This window comes from Cryptotermes secundus, unplaced genomic scaffold, assembly GCF_002891405.2.
Source record: "Cryptotermes secundus unplaced genomic scaffold, Csec_1.0 scaffold785, whole genome shotgun sequence".
In the NCBI taxonomy this organism is placed as follows: domain Eukaryota; kingdom Metazoa; phylum Arthropoda; class Insecta; order Blattodea; family Kalotermitidae; genus Cryptotermes; species Cryptotermes secundus.
The window spans coordinates 119104-139429 of record NW_019739225.1 but is presented as its reverse complement, the minus strand read 5'-3'; the positions used below and the strand labels follow the sequence as shown (position 1 = coordinate 139429).

Sequence of the window (20326 nt, the reverse complement as noted above, 5' to 3'; positions counted from 1 at the left end):
TTCCTCCGAAACGTCGGTTAACACCACTTATACACGGTGCCAAATCCCAGAAGACTGCTTTCTTCATAGTCACCGCCATGAAAGCCTCAAATCTACCTCTGTTCAATCGTTCGCTGCATTCTGCGCTTGCACCGACTCACTCGACAGGGGTCCACTGAAAACACGGCCTGGCCTCTACAAACGCGCTCAGGCGAATGGCGCGTGTTAAAGGTTAGACCCCCACTACCACGCCTGCGCGGTGCGAGCGTGCTGCGGTGTACAGTCACGTAAGGGAAAGATTTTTCCCGATACTTTTTATACGGACCTTGTACATAGATACATAGATACATAATTTCACAGATCCATTGTCCAGAAACCGGACCGGATATTGAATTCGTCAGCAAAATGACATTGCAAAATGCAATCTAGTCTCAGCAATTAAAATATTCAAGAATTCAAAAATAAAAATACAATAATAAAATAAAAAGCAGTCATATAACAAATCTAGATAATACATAATCTTGGAAAGACAACAATAATGTATTATGCTTGCCTGTATGCCATGTATTCATCTACCGAATAATACCATAATAACAGCAGAAGAAATGTGAGAGGATAATATCATGGAAAAGGAAAAAAGAAATGCCCTGGTGGAATGACAGAATTGCAGAAGCAGTAAAGAAGAAAACAGCCAAGGAGAAGCTGGTTTAAAGAGAGAAATGAGGAAAATAAGCAAAGACAGAAACTGAAAAAAAAGGGGCAAAGTCAGAGAAAAAACTGACAAATGGTTTTGAAGAAAGCTGTAAGATCAATAAGAAATTAACCTCCATAGTAATACAAAAGTTCTGGCCAACTCACAAATTAAAGAAGTAAGCCACAAATGGAAAAATCAATTGAAATGGTGAGAAATGATCATCTACTGAAACAGGAAGACAGAAGAAGAACTGAACAAGAACAGAGGAACTGTGAAATTGTGACCAGACATCTAGAAGAAAGTTTACGCTAAAACTGTATCAAAATGTCTCAGTGCTGAACCAAAAATCAGAAGAAATGAAATTTATTCAGCCCCTTCAGCAAGACTCCTGGAAGAACCCAGCCTTGTGGGGAGATAGTTGCTGGTGATGAGACTTTGACTTCTTGAACCCAAAGCAAAATGCCAAAGGCTCAAGCAGGAGAGTGTTCAGAGTTTCCAAGATGGAAAGAACTTCCTGAAATGATGAGATTTGAGGTCCTTATGGCTCTGACTTTGATGACTGCAGACTTCTTGGATATGATGCAATGCAGACCAGTGTTTGAAAGGAACCTGCTGCCTTTGTCTGCAGGGTAGAAGAATGGAGGGAAAACAAGGGGAGTTCGATTCTGAAGAAATACTGGTAACATTCTACCAGACTCCATGATGTCACATCACAAAAGTCTAATCTTTCAGAAATAGATCTCTGGAAAGGCAGGGGAGAGACATCTGAAGGCATATATAAACTCAGAAAGTGAATATTCAAGATGACCACACTCTCTAAAGGTTAATGACTTTCCTCTTAACAGCTGACTATGTCACACCTGTTGTTCTAAATTTCTTAGATATCCATAGGGTGAATCTCTCAGCCTGTGATACAGTTAAGACAGCTAAAGGTATGATATACTTAGCCCATCCACAGTTATGAGTTTCATTAAAATTAGCAGTGACAGAACAGTAGATACTCAAGACTTGGATACCATGCTTAATAAATCATCTTGCAGTCTATTAATCATATTAACCATGTTGTATGACACAAACTCCGTCCTAAGTGCAACAATTTATTGTAGTTCTTTTGTCTTCTTTTCTTCTACACTACATGTTTCGGCCATAAATGGCCATCATCAGGTGTATTTCTCTCACGTAGCTGTTACGCTGCACACAGTTTAAAATTTAAAAACACCAGCTTTCTTAATGGTTCATTTGTCCGTTGTTAATATGTCCCGATATATCAGAATCCCCTTGCTGATATTTGTCAGATATGTATAAAATCTTTGTTAACCTACACAAGTCAATTTGATTTTTGAATTTTGGTATTTTTAAAATCTTCAATTTAAATTTAAAAATGTTTTAAATTTTAAAATGTAAAATTCAAAATTCACAGGGATACCTGCTCAAGGTTTACAGTGCTGCAGTGGCTACTTCTTACTTTCAGCACCATTCAGGTATTATTCTGTGCAGGCTCCGTGTGCATGCCGCTGCTTATCTTTAATACATGTGCTTTAATACCTGAATGGTGCTGAAAGCAAGAAGTAGCCTCTGAAGCACTGTAGACCTTGAGCAGATATCCCTGTGAATTTTGAATTTTAAATTTTAAAATTTTTAAATTTAAATTGAAGATTTTAAAAATACCAAAATTCAAAAATCAAATTGACGTATGTAAATTAACAAAGATTGTATACATATCTGACAAATATCAGCAAGGGGATTCTGATATATCGGGACCTATTAACAACAGAGAAATGAACAATTAAGAAAGCTGGTGTTTTTAAATTTTAAACTACGTGCAGTGTAACAGCTATGTGAGAGAAAAATACCTGATGATGGCCATTTATGGCTGAAACATGTAATGTTGAAGAAAATAAGACAAAAGAACTAGATAAATTGTTGCACCTAGGATGGAGTTTGTGTCATATATTGTGTAAAGTGTAACAGGATGCTTAAATAGAATATCATATTAACCATGTATAATTTGAACTATGTATGATCAGAAAGAAACTCATGTCTGTTTCAAATATGTGTATACAAACTCACAGTAAAGAGCCTTTCAGCTGGAAGCTTATGGTTTCATCGGTGTCATCTTGTTGCCCTGTCGATACAGAACACAGTGTCTGAAGAACAGAAAATCACATAAAGTCACTTTTAGAAAATAAAATTATGTACAATATCTGTAAGTAGACAATACACAATTTGTGGGGGTCATTTTATGTACCCTTTCATAATCTTCTGATCATATTGCCTTTTCAATTAGTTGTCCATTATTGAAGTAATGACACTGTTTTGAGCGCAAAGTACATGAACGAAATCTTATACATACTTGTGCTTGTGTGAGGAAAAATACTGCATCACTTTCAAACTTCTCCATTGCTGGTTGGTGGGTGTGTGGCAGTTCAGCTAAAGCTGCAACCATTGCCTTCATATATGCAAGAAAAACAATGCGTATTAATATATGAGACTTGAAGCTTTCACCATGGTTTAGTGATAAAAACTTTTTGGACGACCAGCTGCATCAATTCAGAGCATTTTTGGAGTTCTTACAGACCAGGATAGCACAGTTGATATAGTGACTGGCTGCAGGCTGGACGACTGAAGGGTTGGAGTTCAAGTCTCAGTAGACTTAAGAATTTTCACTTCTCCATCTTGTCCAGACCAGCTCTGCGGTCCACCCAACCTCCTATTTAATGGGTACCGGGGGCACTTTCCCCAGGGGTAAAGCAGCCAGGGCATGAAGCTGACAACTCATCTCCAACTAGTGCCAAGGTGAAGAAAACATGGGTCTATACAACCACTCCCCCATACATTTTCATGATATAGTGCTTAATTAGTTAAGCACAGGGAAAACTTTACCTTACAGACCTTCTCTTTTTACATTATCAGGCAGTACTGTATTGGATAAACATGTTGGTCATATATACACATCCAACTAATGACATCTGAAGGACAGTGACCAGAAAGAAGTATCAGCCAGTCTGGGAAGTCAGATCTCTGTAAATTATCTGGTGCTGTTCATTCTGCACATTGCTGCACTTTTGTTGTGTATGTATATGCACACACTTCACCTGAAGCAGGGTAACATGTTGGTAAGCAGGTACTTGGCTAATATGAAGCTATTAACTCTGTTCCAGTTGTGCAGATGGATCTAAGTGGCCTCCTTCACCAAGAAGACTGGCCAGTACAGTCATTTCCTGATGATGAAGTCAGAGAAGGTCACAGAAATATTGGACTTCTGCTCTGAACTGATAAAGCTGGTCATCTGAGAAGGTTTTATTAAAAATGCTTTCCACTGATAAGTTGTATAGTAGTGTTCCAGTGGATTAGACACTGGAGATTATGTATTTATAAAATGCCATCACACAATTTTCTCATGCCAAATTTATCAGTCACAGCCAAAATATATTGCACAGGTGACATATTCCATTTTCCTAAGAAAATATCCATTATAAAAATTATATATTTTTCAATGTGCAACTCAATAAAAGACTTCAGCACCCTATAATTGCATGGTACTACTTTTGTTGCTCTCAACTCAGAAGTTCAAAGAACGATCATAGTGGTATCAATCAAGTTACTTGGAATTAGTACATAGTTACTTGAATCAGGCAGTCTCTAATGGTGTGCCCTTCATACCACATTCCATGAAAACTGACATTATAAGTGTCTATAATATTGATTACCACAGCTATCAGGGGTCAAATACACAATTAGCAGAGTTCTGAACAAGGAACTAGGTATCCTCAAATTTCTGGCAGAAGCAAGAGATCTGATTCTTCTTCACAGTATCCAGACCAGCTCTGGGGCCCATTCAGTCTCCTGGATAGATACTGGGGGCTCTTTCCCTGAGAGTAAATTAGCTTGAGCAAGAAGCTGAGTGCTAAGATTAAGTATTCACTCCTCCATATGTCTTCATGCCATTGTTCTCAAGCATGAGGACATCACTTTTACCTTACTTTACCAAGAAAGTGCCTTCAAAGGTTTGCTCATAAATACCTACAGGAACAAGTTCCCACAAAGTCCTGGGTACTGAAGCTTCCAAAAAAAAGAAAGACAGACCACAGGTTTAGTTTGTGGCAAAAAGATACAATCCAATTGCAGCCATGATAAGAGATCAGCAACCACAAACTGTTAAGGTGCTTGACACATGAAACTAGTTTTATCAGGATACATATCTACAGCCACAAGACTAATTAAGTTTCACCCATATAAAATAATGTCTATGCATGAGCTTAAATGCCCAGATTATGCAGCAAGAAGTGACTATTGAAACTGGATGCTTCAAAATGTAAACAAAGGAGTCATGCGTTCACACCTGCTATTCATAACCTATGAGACATGGTTTTATAGTATTATTATGGCTGTCAACCCAACAAATTCCAAATAAATAAACCAGTGCTACTGTATTGACATTTGTTTATCATTCTGCATCTCCTATATGTTTCAATCCAGCTGAATATAATCAGGCAGTTTTCATCATATAACACTTGTTACTAAATTGTGTTTCTAATCTGGATCCAGGCCATGCCATAGCTCAAGGGGTTAGCTGCTAGTGGGGTGGGACTAAGTCCCTTGTACTGCGGCCACTTCTGGCCTATTGTACCAGCCTCAGGTGATAGGTGAGGGTGATTGTGGAGCAATTTGTGGAATGAAGATTGGGAGGGGAAACCAAAGTACTTGGTGGCTTGCTGGTGGAGGTGGTGGTTACTAGAGAAGGGGGTCATCTAGGTCAGATCACCAAATAGTGGATGATGGTGGAAAACCAAGAAGTGAAGATGCCTCCTCACTTATGGGTAACAACTGGCTGTCCAGATACCTGAGGCAGAGGGTTGATGTTCAGATGATTTAATGATTTCCTTTCTTTTCAAACCACATAATTCTGAAATAAGGGTCATGCAAATTAAAAAACAGTGTTAGTATGATAACTGAATAATTCCAAAATGCATAAACAAAAGCCTTCTAAATCAAGAACTGGCTGTATTAATTTGTGGTAACTTGGTGTTAAACATCCAACATGTGACACTATCACGTGGTAAAATGAATCATGATCTCCTGATGGCATAATAAATGAAAGAAGCTAGCTGTCACTATAAGCCTATTGCTGTAAGTACTATGCACACACAAAGTTTGATCTTAATACTGAAGAAGTCTATGAAATTCTTAGGAACTGCATGATGAAGAAAATCATCTTATGACTGAGATGGTGTGTTAGAGACACCATACTGACATTTTAAAAGAACTCATTCTAGCTGGTATGACAGCAAGAAACCCAATTCATTCTGCAAATTTTTCAAGAAAGTGATAATCATTTGGCTAACTAAAACTTCCCTCCCTTCTTTTGAACCTCAAGATTCATTATCATGTCCACAAGACTCACCATTGGAATATACTTTAATACAGCTTCATCCAGTCCACATCTTCACACACAATTCTAAGAAACTGATTTTAATGTTGTCCATCCATGTACACCTCAAATTCCTATGTTGTCATTTTCCTTCAAGTTTGCCACCATCTGAAATTCTGTGCAAATCTGAAATCTCCCCCATGTGTGTTACATGTCCTACCCATTTCATCCTCCTTCATTTAATTATTCTAATAATATTTTGTGAAACATAATAATTATTTAGCTCCTAATTATTAATCGCTGGTTTCCCACCATGGTGGCCCGGGTTTGATCCTGGGCCTGGTCAAGTGGGATTTGTGGTGGACAAAGTGGCACTGGGGAGGGTTTTCTCCAGTACTTCAGTTTCCCCTGCCAATCTTTATTCCACCAAATTCTCCATCATAATCATCCAAGGTAGGCTACAATAGGCCAATCAGTGGCCACCGTGCCGAGTGGACCCAATTGGACTCCACAACCCACTAAGCAAATTTTAGCTCCTAATAATGCAATTTTTTTCCATCCGCCCACTACATTCTCTTCCACAAATCTTAATGATAAATACATGTTAAGCCTTATACTGCAGTGGAATTTTCGCCTCATACATTTACTGAATATTACAAACAAATATTTCAGGAAGAAGTGTTTCTAAATGTATATTTGATAACATAGCACATCTGTAATTAAACTGTCTTCAATTAAATGTAAAAAGGTAGAGCTGTCCCTGTGATTAACTAATTAAGCATTATGCCATAAAGGTGTGTGGGGAGTAGACATACATATCCACAATTTCCTGACCTTGGCACTAGTGGGAGTAAGTGATCGACTTTATGCCCAAGCCCCTTTACCCCTGAGTAAAAGGCCCCCAGTACCCATTGGATAGGAGGCTGGGTTGGCCCCAGAGCTGGTCTGGATGATGTGGATAAGAGAAAATTCTTGATCTCACTGGGACTTGAACTGCAACCCCTTGATTGTCCAGCCTGTAGCCAGTCACTATACCGACTACACTATCCTGACCCATAAACTGTCTACAGCATGGAACTTAATCATGCAGAAATTCAAAGATGGTAAAGTTTTTTGGAGAAATATGCTGCCTGTATCTTGTAATCTAAAGACTGAGACAACATGTTCATTCAAACCACTGACAAACATCCTACCATGCTATATATGGTATCACATCAAAGTTACCATCATGAAAACCTGAACTCTCACATTAGGCTTCATGTTTGATTTCTACTGTATTTATTATTTAATGTAAGGTTTTTGTTTTAATGCATTTGTTCATTTGTCTTTCTGTCTTCCTTTCTTTGTTATCTGTCCAATTTAGAAACAGAAACTCATACCTCCTATTCTAACATCCAGAATCATCTATTACTCAAATTAGTAAAGTGTAAACTTTTTCAGAGTTGATAAAATTTGTAAACATTGTTTTCTTAAGATGTGGTAGTTTCCTTTGATCTTCACAAATATTTTACAAGATTTACGAGTCTCACAGCAGTGACTATGAGCATCATGGCCTTTGAGGATGAATTATAATTTGGTAGGTAACTACTAACATTTTGGAGGAACCTGCTGTCTCCACCACCAGGGTGATGATGGGGACAGCAGATTCCTAAAAATTGTTTGTACCTATTTACATCATCGTTACTTAACCTCAGAAATAAACTAATGATAACATAAAATATGCACTGTCAAGCTGATATGTACCAAGTATGCCTGTCTGATGGCAGCAATTTGTTTCATAGTAGCAAGAGCTGTTCTGTTAGCCACTGACTCTGAAATGTGACCTGACTTGACCAAATCTTTTATTAGGAACTTTATGGGGGCCTGGGATGCAAGGGCCGATTGATTTACTGTCACATGATCTGAAGGAAGAAGCTTCCCATCAGCTCCATACAGAACATTCCATGGAAGGACAGCTGATACAAAGGCAGTCGCCAGCTGAACACCCACTCCTCCATAAAGAACAGATCTGGAAATAAAAGTGACAGATCCTGTAAAGTTATGAAAGAAAACATGTGTATGTTCTAATGATTAACAGATCTTATGGGAGATTACTGGTCTTTGAATTACAAATTACAGTTCAATTTGTATACCCATTAGAAAGACTACAGAATGAGATCTTTAAAGACAAAACATACTGTGACATGAAGGCTGAAAGCCAGAATAGTGGAAAAAATAGATGTAGGCATTGCTAGGCAACTGCTTCGTAATTATGTTTCCGTGGCAACAGATACTGACACAATAGAGGGTGTGGTGTTCTCTGTGCAGTCTGTATCAATGTTATATACTGAGGACCAACTGGACCCGTGTGGAGGTGGGTATTCCACCGTGGCCCTGTGAGTCATAAGAGGTGACATAAAGGAACCTAATGCCTGGAGGTATAACTGGGCCACTATGTTCCTGGGAGATATAAATACAGGGAACTGGCCCTCCAGGTTGGTGGAGTCTCAAATCTGAGACAGCAAGATTTGATCATGAATCCTGGTGGACTCGAATCTAATATGACTGCACTGGAGAGGGCCAGCAGCAGCTCCAAATGACAGACCTATCCTCTCATTGAGAGGATATTTCATAGAACTATGACTGCAAGTGTTCAGTTGAAAAAAAAAAATTGCTGATTGTGAGTCTCAAGTAGCTTGTCACCAAGACAAATTAATTGGCAGTAAACTTCCAGTTGTAAAGTAGCTCTGACTGACTCTGGGAGTCTCAGATCTGAAACAGGAAAATTTGGTCATGAGTTCTGCAGGACTTGAACCTGAGAATGACTGTGCTGGCAAGGGCAAAGCAGCAATTGCAAACAACAGACACATCCTCTCCTCAGATAGGATGTTACAAAGGACTAACACCGCAAGTGTTCAGTTGAAAAAGAAATTACTGAAAGTGGGTCTCAAGGGGCTTGTCACAAAGACAGACTGATTAGCAGTAAACCGCCAGTCGTTAAGTAACTCTGACTATGACATAAGAAGAGCTCTTAGGTGATAAACCGCCAGTCATAAAGTAATGCCTGTGACAGTCAGTCAGTCAACAGTCTGTTGGAGATCGAAAGACTTGTGTTACACTGTTTGCAGACTCAAACTTGCAAAGACTAGTGCTGTAGTGATTTACAGGATGTCAATCAGTGAGACTGTTAGAGTTCCTTAAGCCTTAAATAAACCCAATTATCGATCAAAACCCCATGTCTAGTCTCTAACAGATGACAATATTTTACAGCTTAAGCCTTGCATGATGTATAATGATGATACTGTCACATGTTTTAGTGACTTGTAGACAGGATTTTGATAACACCCTAAAGATTACTGTAGTTAGTTAGTTAGTTATTGGAGAGGGTGGGTTTCGCCATGCACTTAGACCTGTATTGGTCCACTGTGCTTCCCTCTATGATTTCTACCGGTCTCTATATCCTACTGGTACTGGTGCTTACCATCAGTCCCGCCAAGCCAGCGAGACCGGCTCTACTAGCCGAGAGGTGTCTATAATGCTTCCCCCATCTACCAGAGGTATTAGAGACTGCTGTTGGGTGGGAAACGTCCGTTATTTGGCTCAGTGACCTCCTTTGGAGATATGAGGTTCTTTTACATGCCGTAAAGCTACTACACGGAACCCAAGGCTTAAAGTCCCTCCCGGAGGACTTGTTCCCTGAATTTTTCCGCCCTTAAAACTTCGACGACCTCCNATATGGCCCTCTACGGTCACGTTATGTTGCAAAACGCTATATATCGCTGTGTGACTTCGTTGAATCATAACTACTGCGTAGATGACCTCGGGAATGATTGCTGCCTTATCTAGTAACTCGACCAGAGTCATTTCCTGTCACAACCTAAACAAAATTGGCTTTGTTCTAATCCAAGCTTGCACGTATGAACCACGCAGCTACCAGTTCAACATGGCTCAGAGACGAAAGCAGTTGCGATCTCTCGGAGGACAGGAAATATTAGATATGTTCTCCGATGAGCTATCAGATTTGCCAACTGCTTCGTCTTCTGATAGCGAGGCCATTATCAGTGACAGTGACAGTGACGGGGGCCACAGGGCTGCCCAAAATGTGTCAAGTGAAAATGAGAGCGCCATTGAAAGTGCGAGTGTCGGGATAGCTACATGGGATAAAGTGGACAAAACCCCCACTTTGGGAAAATTTACTGGTGATCCGGGGGTGAAGCAGATGCCATTGGACCCAACGCACGTGTCTGAATTTGTGTCACTGTCTTTTGGAGAGTTTCTTTGACCTGTTGTGTCAGGAAACTAACAGATACTATCTCCAACACCGTGAGGCGTACGACAGAACCAATAAGGTTTTGAAGTGGGTGGATGTCACTTCAACAGAAATGAAAAAATTTTTGGCTATAATCATTCTAATGGGGCTTACGAAGAGAGAAAGTTTGAAGGATTATTGGTCAAGTGACCCATTTTTAGAAATTGCAATTTTCGGCAAACTCATGAGTCGTAAGAGATTTGAACAGATATGGTGGTGTTTGCATTTCAACAATAATGAAGTGCAACCACAACCAACGGGCAGGCTTTTCAAAATTCAGCCCTTATTAGACATTTTGGTTGAAAAATTTCAGACAGTTTATAAGCCAGAGCAACAACTGTCTTTGGACGAATCTGTGATTCCTTGGAGAGGAAGGCTTCGTATTCGAACGTATAATCCTGGGAAGCTCACAAAGTATGGCCTACTTGTTCGTGTTGTCACGGAAAGCACTTCAGGCTATATAGGAAATTTAGAAATTTATTCTGCTGAAGGCAAGAAATTGCAAGAAACTATTGTTTCTGTTTTGGGTCCCTATCTCGATCAAAATTATCACGTGTATCAAGATAATTATTACAACAGTGTGGCAACTGCAGAATACCTACTTTCAAGGAAAGTACGTATTTGTGGTACAATTAGGGTGAACAGAGGCCTCCCTCCAGATCTGAAAGAGGAATGTAAACGCCTGAAACGTGGCGACACCGCATTCAGGAGGAAGGGGGACATTCTTCTTCAGTCCTGGAGGGATACTCGCGTTGTGAATATGGTTTCCACTATTCACAATTCGAGCATGGTCGATGTTCAAAGACGACACGGGCAAGTAAAGAAGCCTCTTTGTATTTCTGAGTATAATATGTTCATGAAAGGAGTTGATAGGGCTGACCAGTTCTTGGCCTATTATTCCCTTCCTAGGAAAACAGTAAAATGGACGAAGAAAGTTGCACTGTGGCTTATAAACTGTGCAATTTTCAATTCATTTACGGTTTTCAAAAAGGTGAACAGAAATTCTACTTTGAAATACAAAGCATTTCTGTTGAAACTGGCAAAAGCTTGGGCTACTGACGTCACGGTGGCGGCAGTACCTGCGTCAGATACAGACGTAGTACAGCCGGGGCCATCTGTTCGCACCCGCCAGAGGCCTCAAGTAGACCCCCCTGGCCGACTCTCGGGTGATATGCGGAAACATATTCTCGTGAAAATTGTGAAGAGTGAATATTGCAAGAAGAAACACCCTTCTAGGCAGTGCCGTGTGTGCGCAGAGCACAAGAAGAAGAGTAGAACTGCCTACATGTGCAACTTCTGTGTAATGCCTCTTCACAAAGGGGAACGTTTCCAGAAATATCACACGAGCAAGCACTTCTAGGAGCTCTGGTAAGTGTTCTCCAAAAATTTCAGTTCATAAAATTAATTAGGAGATTTTATATTAATTTTTAAAGTGAACAGTGCACAAGTTAGGGTAGTAGGTTTAAAAACGCCGGTCCCCAGGGTGATTTAAATGTTTAAACCACCGGTCCGCAATGTGTTAAAAATTCGATGACCTCCGCCGGGTATTTGAACCCGCGTACTACGAGTCATGAGGTGGGAACGTTACCTCTAGACTACGGAGGCCACTAAAGATTACTGTAACTATAACACATAAAATAAAGTCTTCAAATCACAAGTTAAGTCTTCACAGTCTGACTTCTTTTTCTTCTTCAACAATTCTCCTGATGCTCACAGCTCCTATTTCCAATTCTATCTCTCTCTTTCTCTAATCCTTCAGCTCACACCTCTCCTTATATAGCCGTGGAATGGACTACATAGAAACCTCTTCTATTATTGTAGAGATGTGTTACCATGCAATTTAATAGCAACCAGTCTCAGCACATATTATTATAGTAATGGAGTCCCTACTGTTGTCACGCACTTAAGGGGGAAGGTGTTTAGCGACCCGTTGCTGAGCAAATGGATCATATTTTGTCACAATACCCCTTACAACATTAACCTTTAAACGCCAGACTTCTGAAATGGTGGTAAGCTTGAGCTGGCCGGAGTTTATTTAAATGCCCGCTGCTGGTGCACATTTAAATGCCTGTTGCTACTCTGCGTTTAAATGTCCGTTCCTGTTAGGGCGCTTAAATAATTTTAAGCACTGAGTTTAAAAATGCTGTATCTAACTCAATTTTTATGATAAATGGATGGAATTACTTGTTTGTATCAACAAAGAACATAGTGTCACATATTTTAACGGAAGATTTGAAAATTTTTATACAAAGAGTTATACTCTATTTTCAAATTTTTTCTTTTAACTTTGATGTGTACTGCAGAATTGGTTTCCCAGTTCTTCACAGAGCTGTTCTGCATTATAAATTAATTTCTGTTTGTAACACTTGACAAATTTTAGCAGTCCCTGGTGTCATATAACAGATGGAAGCAATAAATCATTTGGTCTTCTGCTAGCACTGCATACACCCTTCGGATTTTTGAATATTTTGACTGAAGGACAGAAGAATGAAAGAATGGCTATTCAAGAGAAAGCTAGAGGGGTCCTTTCTTCGGTGCTAAGACCTTCCATTATAACTGCAAGAGATTACTGCCCTTTCTAGGATCATGAACAGACAGTTGCATCATGGCTGAGATACAGAGTACGATCTGTTTTCTGTGCATTCATAGTGAAATCAAATACTGTAGTTTCATTTCAGCCTATATATACATAAAGCAGACCACAACAAATAAGGTATGTACATCGAATTTTACTATATATTTTTAACATGTTAATCTGCAGAATCTGCAATAAAAGTACTGGCTCATGGATGAGTTTGGGCATAACTCACACGTATATTCTTTTTTGCTGTTGTTCACTTAGGTATCATTTTAATTCCTCTATTATGGTTTTACTCAAGTCTGTCTGGTAATTACTACATTTAAAAATAAATATCTAGGACTGTGCATGCACTTTTACTAGCAGTGTGTGCACGTGCTTCCACTAGTGGAGTTTAAATGCCCGACTGGCCAAAACAGGGTACTTTGGCCATGACGACCATATTCATCACTGGCCCGATCAGGGCACTTCAGATGTTAAAGGTTAACACAGGAAGTCTCTGGGGGAACCAAATGAACTGCCTCTTGAACAGAGGCACTAGCCAAATGATATGCTAATAATTATATAACTGATAATATCAATTTGAGGTATGAGCTGAAGATAATACTTAGATCTAAGAAGTGGAAGTGTGAGGGTGATAGAGGAGCTTCATAATTCTGCTTTTCACTTAATATTATTAATGATCAAATCAAGGAGGATGAAATGGATGGGGCAAGTAGCATGAATTAAAAAAATGAGAGGTATGTACAAGATTCTGGTCATAAACCTAAAGGGAAGAAATATGCAAAGAATATGGAATAATTGTAACCTCATCATCGAAATCCTCCCCCTTTTTTTTTATTTCAGTAGCTGATAGTTATAATAAGAATTTATGAAGAAACAAAGGTTTAAGACACACTGTAAGAACAAGGAATAGGCAATGAGCAGATAGACCAAACTTGCGCAGACAAGGACATCTGCTAGTCCTCGTGTCCAAGCATCTGGTGTTATTTTCCAAAAGGGCAGAAAGTGATACTTCAAGAAACCCCACTGAGTTTCTTTAGAAATTGAGAATTAGACTTGCAGCGGCGAGACACGTTGAGAATTCAAGAAGTGACAGATTCTACCAGCCGTAAGTCAAAAGTGGGAGTGCCAGGAGATCATTAGCGACCCCTCATAAGTTGCTTCACTGTCAATTTCGCCATTTTGTCTTTTATGACGAAATTCACTTAAAAACAATCTGTCATTTTCCGGAACTAAAATTAAGCCAACTCCCCTTATTTGAATCAGCCTATCAGGGAAATTAGGGGGAGAGGCAAATAGGCACATACAACTCAGTTAGGACCTTTGGCTCAGCAGAGAGTTCAGTCTAAGATTTTAGTCATCTATCAACTTTTGAACTTGGTGGAGGCAAACCCCGCATCACACACGCTAAAAGATAATTCTAAGAAGTACAAAATTTTGCTCTCATAACGACTCATATTGAGAATTAGCCTAATCAACAAGAGCGCGGCACAAAGGACTTTGGCAAGCTAATTGAGTGCATTTTAGTGTAAGTGTAACACCAGCTACTTGTAAGCCAAAACTAAATCAGATTGTGTGAATTTATGCAGCCAAGTGTCTTTAAGAAGAACAACCATACAGTGTTGTGGTGGTACAGTGAATTGTGTTGATTAGAGGTGCTTCACCCTCACTTGTCCGAGCCTGACCCATATCCAACCTGAAGAGAGACTCATCTCCACTAGCTAGTCAAACCCACCATCAGCTTTCACATGCTCACTCCTTCTCCCGCTTACTATGAATCGTAAACAGTCTCTACCTGTTTGCTGGCGCCCATACTATCAGATACAATCCTAAAATCCAACCCCCAATAATCTCAACTGAAGGAAGAAGCGATGGAGCCAGAAGAAGCGGTGGAGCCTGGTCAAGCCAAAACCAGCTACAACCTAGCAACTTCAGCAGCGGCAACACCAGGTAGGGCAGCGTCAAAGTAGTCATCAGAGCAGAAGGGCTGATCGCCATAGACTTCCACTCCCTGCACTACTATTCAGACGGAGCCGCAGGCGGAAGGTAGGAGGACCAGTTACACAAGATTAAGTGGAATCCAACATAAGGGCACTAAGAGAACAGTTATAAGTGATGATCAACATGTGGGGCTTGAAGTCTCACTGCATGGGTCAGTTATATAATATAGAAATGGATCCTAATGATGTAGGAGAAAAGGATGTGAACTATGTGGTACATTTATCTGGTGGCTGACTCTTGTGTATATAGAACCTTCAGGTTCCACAGAATTAATTATAACTTACCGATATATCTATATTAAGAATTTCTACTAGTGAAGATTTAAATTAAGTTTGAAATCTGTCAAACAGAATCTGGGAGGTTCACACAGTTCACATACTACCAACATATAAATAAAAGATATTAATGATATTAAAACAAGGAGAATATTTGGACCAAAGAGAGATGAAGTGACAGGAGGTTGGAGAAAACTGCATAATGAGGAGCTCATAGCTTGTACTCTTCTCCAAGTATAATCAGAATGGTCAGGTCAAGGAGGATGAGGAGGGCAGGTCATGTAGCACGAATGGGGGAGACGAGGAATGCGTATAGGATATTGGTGGGAAAGCCAGAAGGAAAGAGACCACTGGGAAGACCAAGGCGTAGGTGGGTGGACAATATTAAAATGGATCTTAGAGAGATAGGATGGAATGGTATTGATTGGATTGATCTGGCTCAGGATAGGGACCAGTGGAGGGCTCTTTTGAACATGGTAATGAACCTTCGGGTTCCATAAAATACTGGGAAATTCTTGAGTAGCTGCAGATTTGGCAGCTACTCCAGAAGGGCTCAGCTCCATGAGTAAGTAAGTAAGTAAATAAATGATATTAAAACATGTTACCACTTACAAGGGATATTCAGGATGGAAGACTGGTGGTATCAAGATATGCAAGGGTACTATCACTTTATTGGCCGACGTCACGTAAGTTGGACTGCTGCCAACAGACAAGGCATCTATCCACCTGAAAAGAATTAAGCTTATACAGTTGCATATTCATTATTCTTGAGACCATACTGATGTAATATCATTCATTACTCACAACATTTTGCTCTCCTGTAAGTCTTCATTGCTACAGTGTGTAAATTAAAAATTCCTTTGTAAAATTTTCAATTCTCATCCTAATCTGCAACTTAACTTCTGATGCTCTTATATTGAATAAAGTTTTACTACCAATCCAGTTCTGCTTCAAAATATTTAATAAAATCATGTAATTAAGAGGTTTTAATAGGATTAATAAAATTCCTGAACCAGTTCTTCAGATATGAAACAACTCCAGAAAATACAACATACACTGTTTAAGTATTATATACCTGTTCTCGATTTTCTTTCTTTTTAAGCTACAGAATGTGTGGAACATGCATAAAAATTAATCTGATCATTTGCTACAAAAATTAATGTGTACCATCTTAGAAAAGAGTTCTGGTGCAAATTTCTGATGGTGTTCTGAGAAAATTCTCATGCCTTTATAATACTGTGACATGACAGCTGAAAACTAAGACCATTAGTAGGCACCAGCATGGTAAACAGGTTTCTGCAGCAACAAATAAACATACAACAACAGAGGAACTGATGGAAGCGGTGTTTTCTATGTAGTCCATGCCAAGGATATATATAATGTGAGGAGCAAGAGGAAAAGTTAGTTAGTTTGAGGTTGGAGTCAGTGGTCAGTAGTCTTGAGTTTCATTGTTAGCAGCTGCTACCTAGCAATGACTAGTGACCACACAGAAGACTTAATGTATGCTATAGCTGTATCAACCTATGAAGTTTTTAAATTAGGGAGAGTAGAAAAAATGTAAAGTTGTCCCAGTGCTTGGCTAATTAAGCACTACACCATGTAGGTGTATGGGGGAGTGGATGTATAGATCCACATGTGAGTGGTCAGCTTCACGTCTCAGTCCCCCCCCCCCCCGGGAAAGAGTCCCCAGTACACATTGGATACGAGGTTGTGTGGACCCAGAGCCGGTCTGGACAACGTGGAGAAGAGAAAATTCTTCACCCTACCAGGACTCGAACTGCAACCCCTCAATCGTCCAGCCCATAGCCAGTCACTACCCCAACTCCAAATCAGTGGAAGTGCTATATTTAATTGTGGTTACGAGTTACAGGTGTTCCATAATGCCAATTATCAATCCAAACCCCATGTCTAGTCCCTAACATGTGACAGTACATTAGTTACAAAGTGTTTTTCCTTCATAAAATCACAAGTTTTTTCTTCATTAAATACACCTGTAACAATGCTATACCAATATTTCTTATAAATATTTTGGCAAAAATAATTAATTCCACAAGCCACAGTCTTTGCTGAAAAGCTGATACTCACACAGCTAGTCAACAATTTCCTGCTTTTATGGAACCCCAAGTTCTGTTACTATAACCACAAGAGCTTATCACTGGAGCCTATTCTAAGGCAATTCAAACCAGCCCATATTCTATCATTTTAAGACTGATTTTAATATTGTCATTCCATCTACTTCCAATTCATTTTGACAAAATAATATGAAAAAATAACTTACATCATCAAGATACATAACATAATAGTGAAAGATTACTAGTGATATACAATGGGCAAGATGGAACCCCTGATATTTTCTTCTACTTTCACATGCAATTAAAAAATTCTGTATTTATTCAGAGACCATACATTCCTTCTGAAAACTGTGCTTGCAAATCATTACTTTAACAGTACCTTTGAACCTTTATAAAAGCTGACAAAATGAAAATCAAAATTTGACTTGGTAAATTAAGCACGCTGGCTATCAGCACCTTGTAACAAAACTGGACTTCATACACAATATGCATTTCAAATCCTAGCCAGTGCACAATTTCTGGAAGCTGCTGAAAATACAAACATATCAGATGCAGTCTGCATATGCTGCATGTAATTAAAACCCAATGTTACAGAGACAACATATGATGTTGTTTGTGTGCTCCACTACTTGAAGAAACAGGGTATATTATGTGAGAGAGAAATAAAAATAATTGGGATTTAATTAAAGAACAGACAATCGCACCTATAAGTAAGAGTAAGTAACCCAGAATATGCCATCACACATCGACTTTCTCAAGACTTTGTCACAATAAGACAAAATTTCCAGACACTGTGACAAATCTGTCTTATGTGCCATCATTCTTAAAACTGTTTTATATGCACTGCTGCATAACATGTTTGGTTTCCTGGCAACTAAGGTTTTGATATGACCAAAAGATTAGCATAAATTAATTTCGGTTTAACAGAAAGTTTGTAAAGTAGGTTGCCACCTCAGGCAGCCACTAGGTCCACCTGGTTCAAAACATTCTCTCTTTGAAGAACTGACCTATAGTAAATGTAGGGATATGTTGCTTCTGCTGCTGAGAGCATTAACAATGACAGTGGTGATAACAATGACGACAAGAACAACAGCAACCACTGCCATCTTTATGAACCAGGTACGGGTTTCCGGTTGACCCAATACTGCTGTGACACCTACCATAAAAATGCCTGATGTCTGTTCTTGTCCTAGCTATACATTTGTTTTGAAACCTGGTACAGCTGATTCTTTGGTATGCGAAGTATCCAATTATGTCTAAGTCATACTGATGTGCTGCTTTCAAGTCATCTGTTCTGGTCCAATTCCTACTTAATTCTTAAATAAAGTAAGATAGCTGGAAGTGATAAGTTCCATAATGGTCATACTCACCTGTGTTCTTCAGAAGGAGAAGCAAGACGTTCTTGCTGAATTTCTCGCAAGAACTCCACGCCATATTGAATATTTTGGAAAAAATCATTTTTCTGTACAAACAGTTTTGAATAATAGCGTTCCCTGTACTCTTTGCTTAGGAGACGTGATGAAAATCCAACCTGTAGATCCAGTGTGTCTATCTGTAGGATAATCAGAAAATGTGTGTTCAAGTCACTAGTTATATAAATATTTCTTTCGTACTTCCATGTCATCACAATACACTTAAAGCAAGCGCATTCCATCTTGCATTAAATTGAAATTGCATTGAAATGGAGAAATTTACATATAAGCTGGAATCTGTCTCTCGAAATTACATCAGGAAATGCTGGAGTGTATAGTAATCTTTTCGTTGAAAAGTATGAATTTAGAGTTCACTTATTGACTATACCCATCAGCAAGAACAAGGCTAAGACCACATACATTTCATTTAGTGTCACTGGTACCCACTGCCTAGCTGGAGATCTAAATGGAAAAACCCTCCCACATATAAATTGTTGCGCATAAGTGTTTGTTTCCTGAACGATATTGTTCACAAAATCCTCAGTAAAAATTAATAGAAATGTCTGTACTATATCGAGCACATTGACAGACTGATTTCTCGGGCCTGAATTTTCAGAAAACCGTTCGCGAACGCCATCATAATTATCCATATTTTGCCAAAAATAACTCTCGTCTGAATCCGCCACTGGAACCCTCGCCACTATTTCGTCGTCATCTTCAATACTAAGATCTTGGATAGCATCAACTACAGCCTGATCTTCAATTTCATTATCACTGTTTTCACTACTATCCGAATATTCGAACTCACTAACTTCCGAGTCGTGAGCAAGGAACTCTTCTAGTTCATCGCCCTGTAAAACTTTCCTACTTGTAGAGGCCATGGTTATGGCGCGACTGAGAGAAGAAAGTGTTATGACATCATAGATTTCTGTATCATTCGTAAGTTTATTTTCTTAGGTTGCATTTGGTTCCAAGAAAAAAGGACCCTCTTGTTTGACTACTTCATTGTGTCAGCAGACTGTACAGCAACCCACTCAAGGAAAACCTTCGTCTGGGGTTTCAGTGAGTGACTCAATATAGACAAGCAAAGACCATAGAGTCGAAAGATATATAGTTTTATACGTTTTCCTTACTCAGAATTTGAAAAATTTCAATGAAATCTAGGCGCAATGAGACCAAAGTACGAACTATTACACTAACGATATAAAATAAAAATACCGTGCTAAAAATTCGTCCAAAATAAATAACTCATATACCAATTGAAAGATGAAACCTTAATCTATGTACTCCTGAAAAGAAAATTGGAATATCTTTCCTCGTTTTGTCAGCAACGTCCTTCAAAGCTAACACTGCGCAGGTCGGTGCACTGCACAGATGTCGGTGGCATACGATTATTTAAAGAGTCGGTGCAGCACACGGATGTCGGTGCGGAAGGGTTAATTACAAATGTACATAAATTTGAATAATGTTATATTTTAGCATCCTGTTGCACTGATTTAAGTCCATGATTTATTTTATCCGTCTTCTAGTGCATACATTCATCTATCCCCTCTTCTCACTCGCACTACATGTTTCGGCACAAAAGTGCCATCTTCAGGTGCTGATCCAATCCACGACAAACTAGTTCATTGCATGCCTTGTCTATACATACTA

General features: G+C 39.2%; 1 protein-coding gene across 2 annotated transcripts in view; it reads right to left on the bottom strand.

The window, feature by feature from the left end:
- Positions 1-20326, bottom strand: part of LOC111871772 (protein gone early) — a gene marked incomplete at its 5' end in the record, with an annotated part of 63628 nt that overhangs the window by 6257 nt on the left and 37045 nt on the right. The window contains 5 exon segments of one of the 2 annotated variants that reach the window (XM_033754406.1): positions 2744-2820; positions 3027-3122; positions 7788-8052; positions 15802-15915; positions 18632-18813. In XM_033754406.1, coding sequence (XP_033610297.1) covers positions 2744-2820; positions 3027-3122; positions 7788-8052; positions 15802-15915; positions 18632-18813 — 734 coding nt within the window. 2 annotated transcript variants of the gene reach the window in all.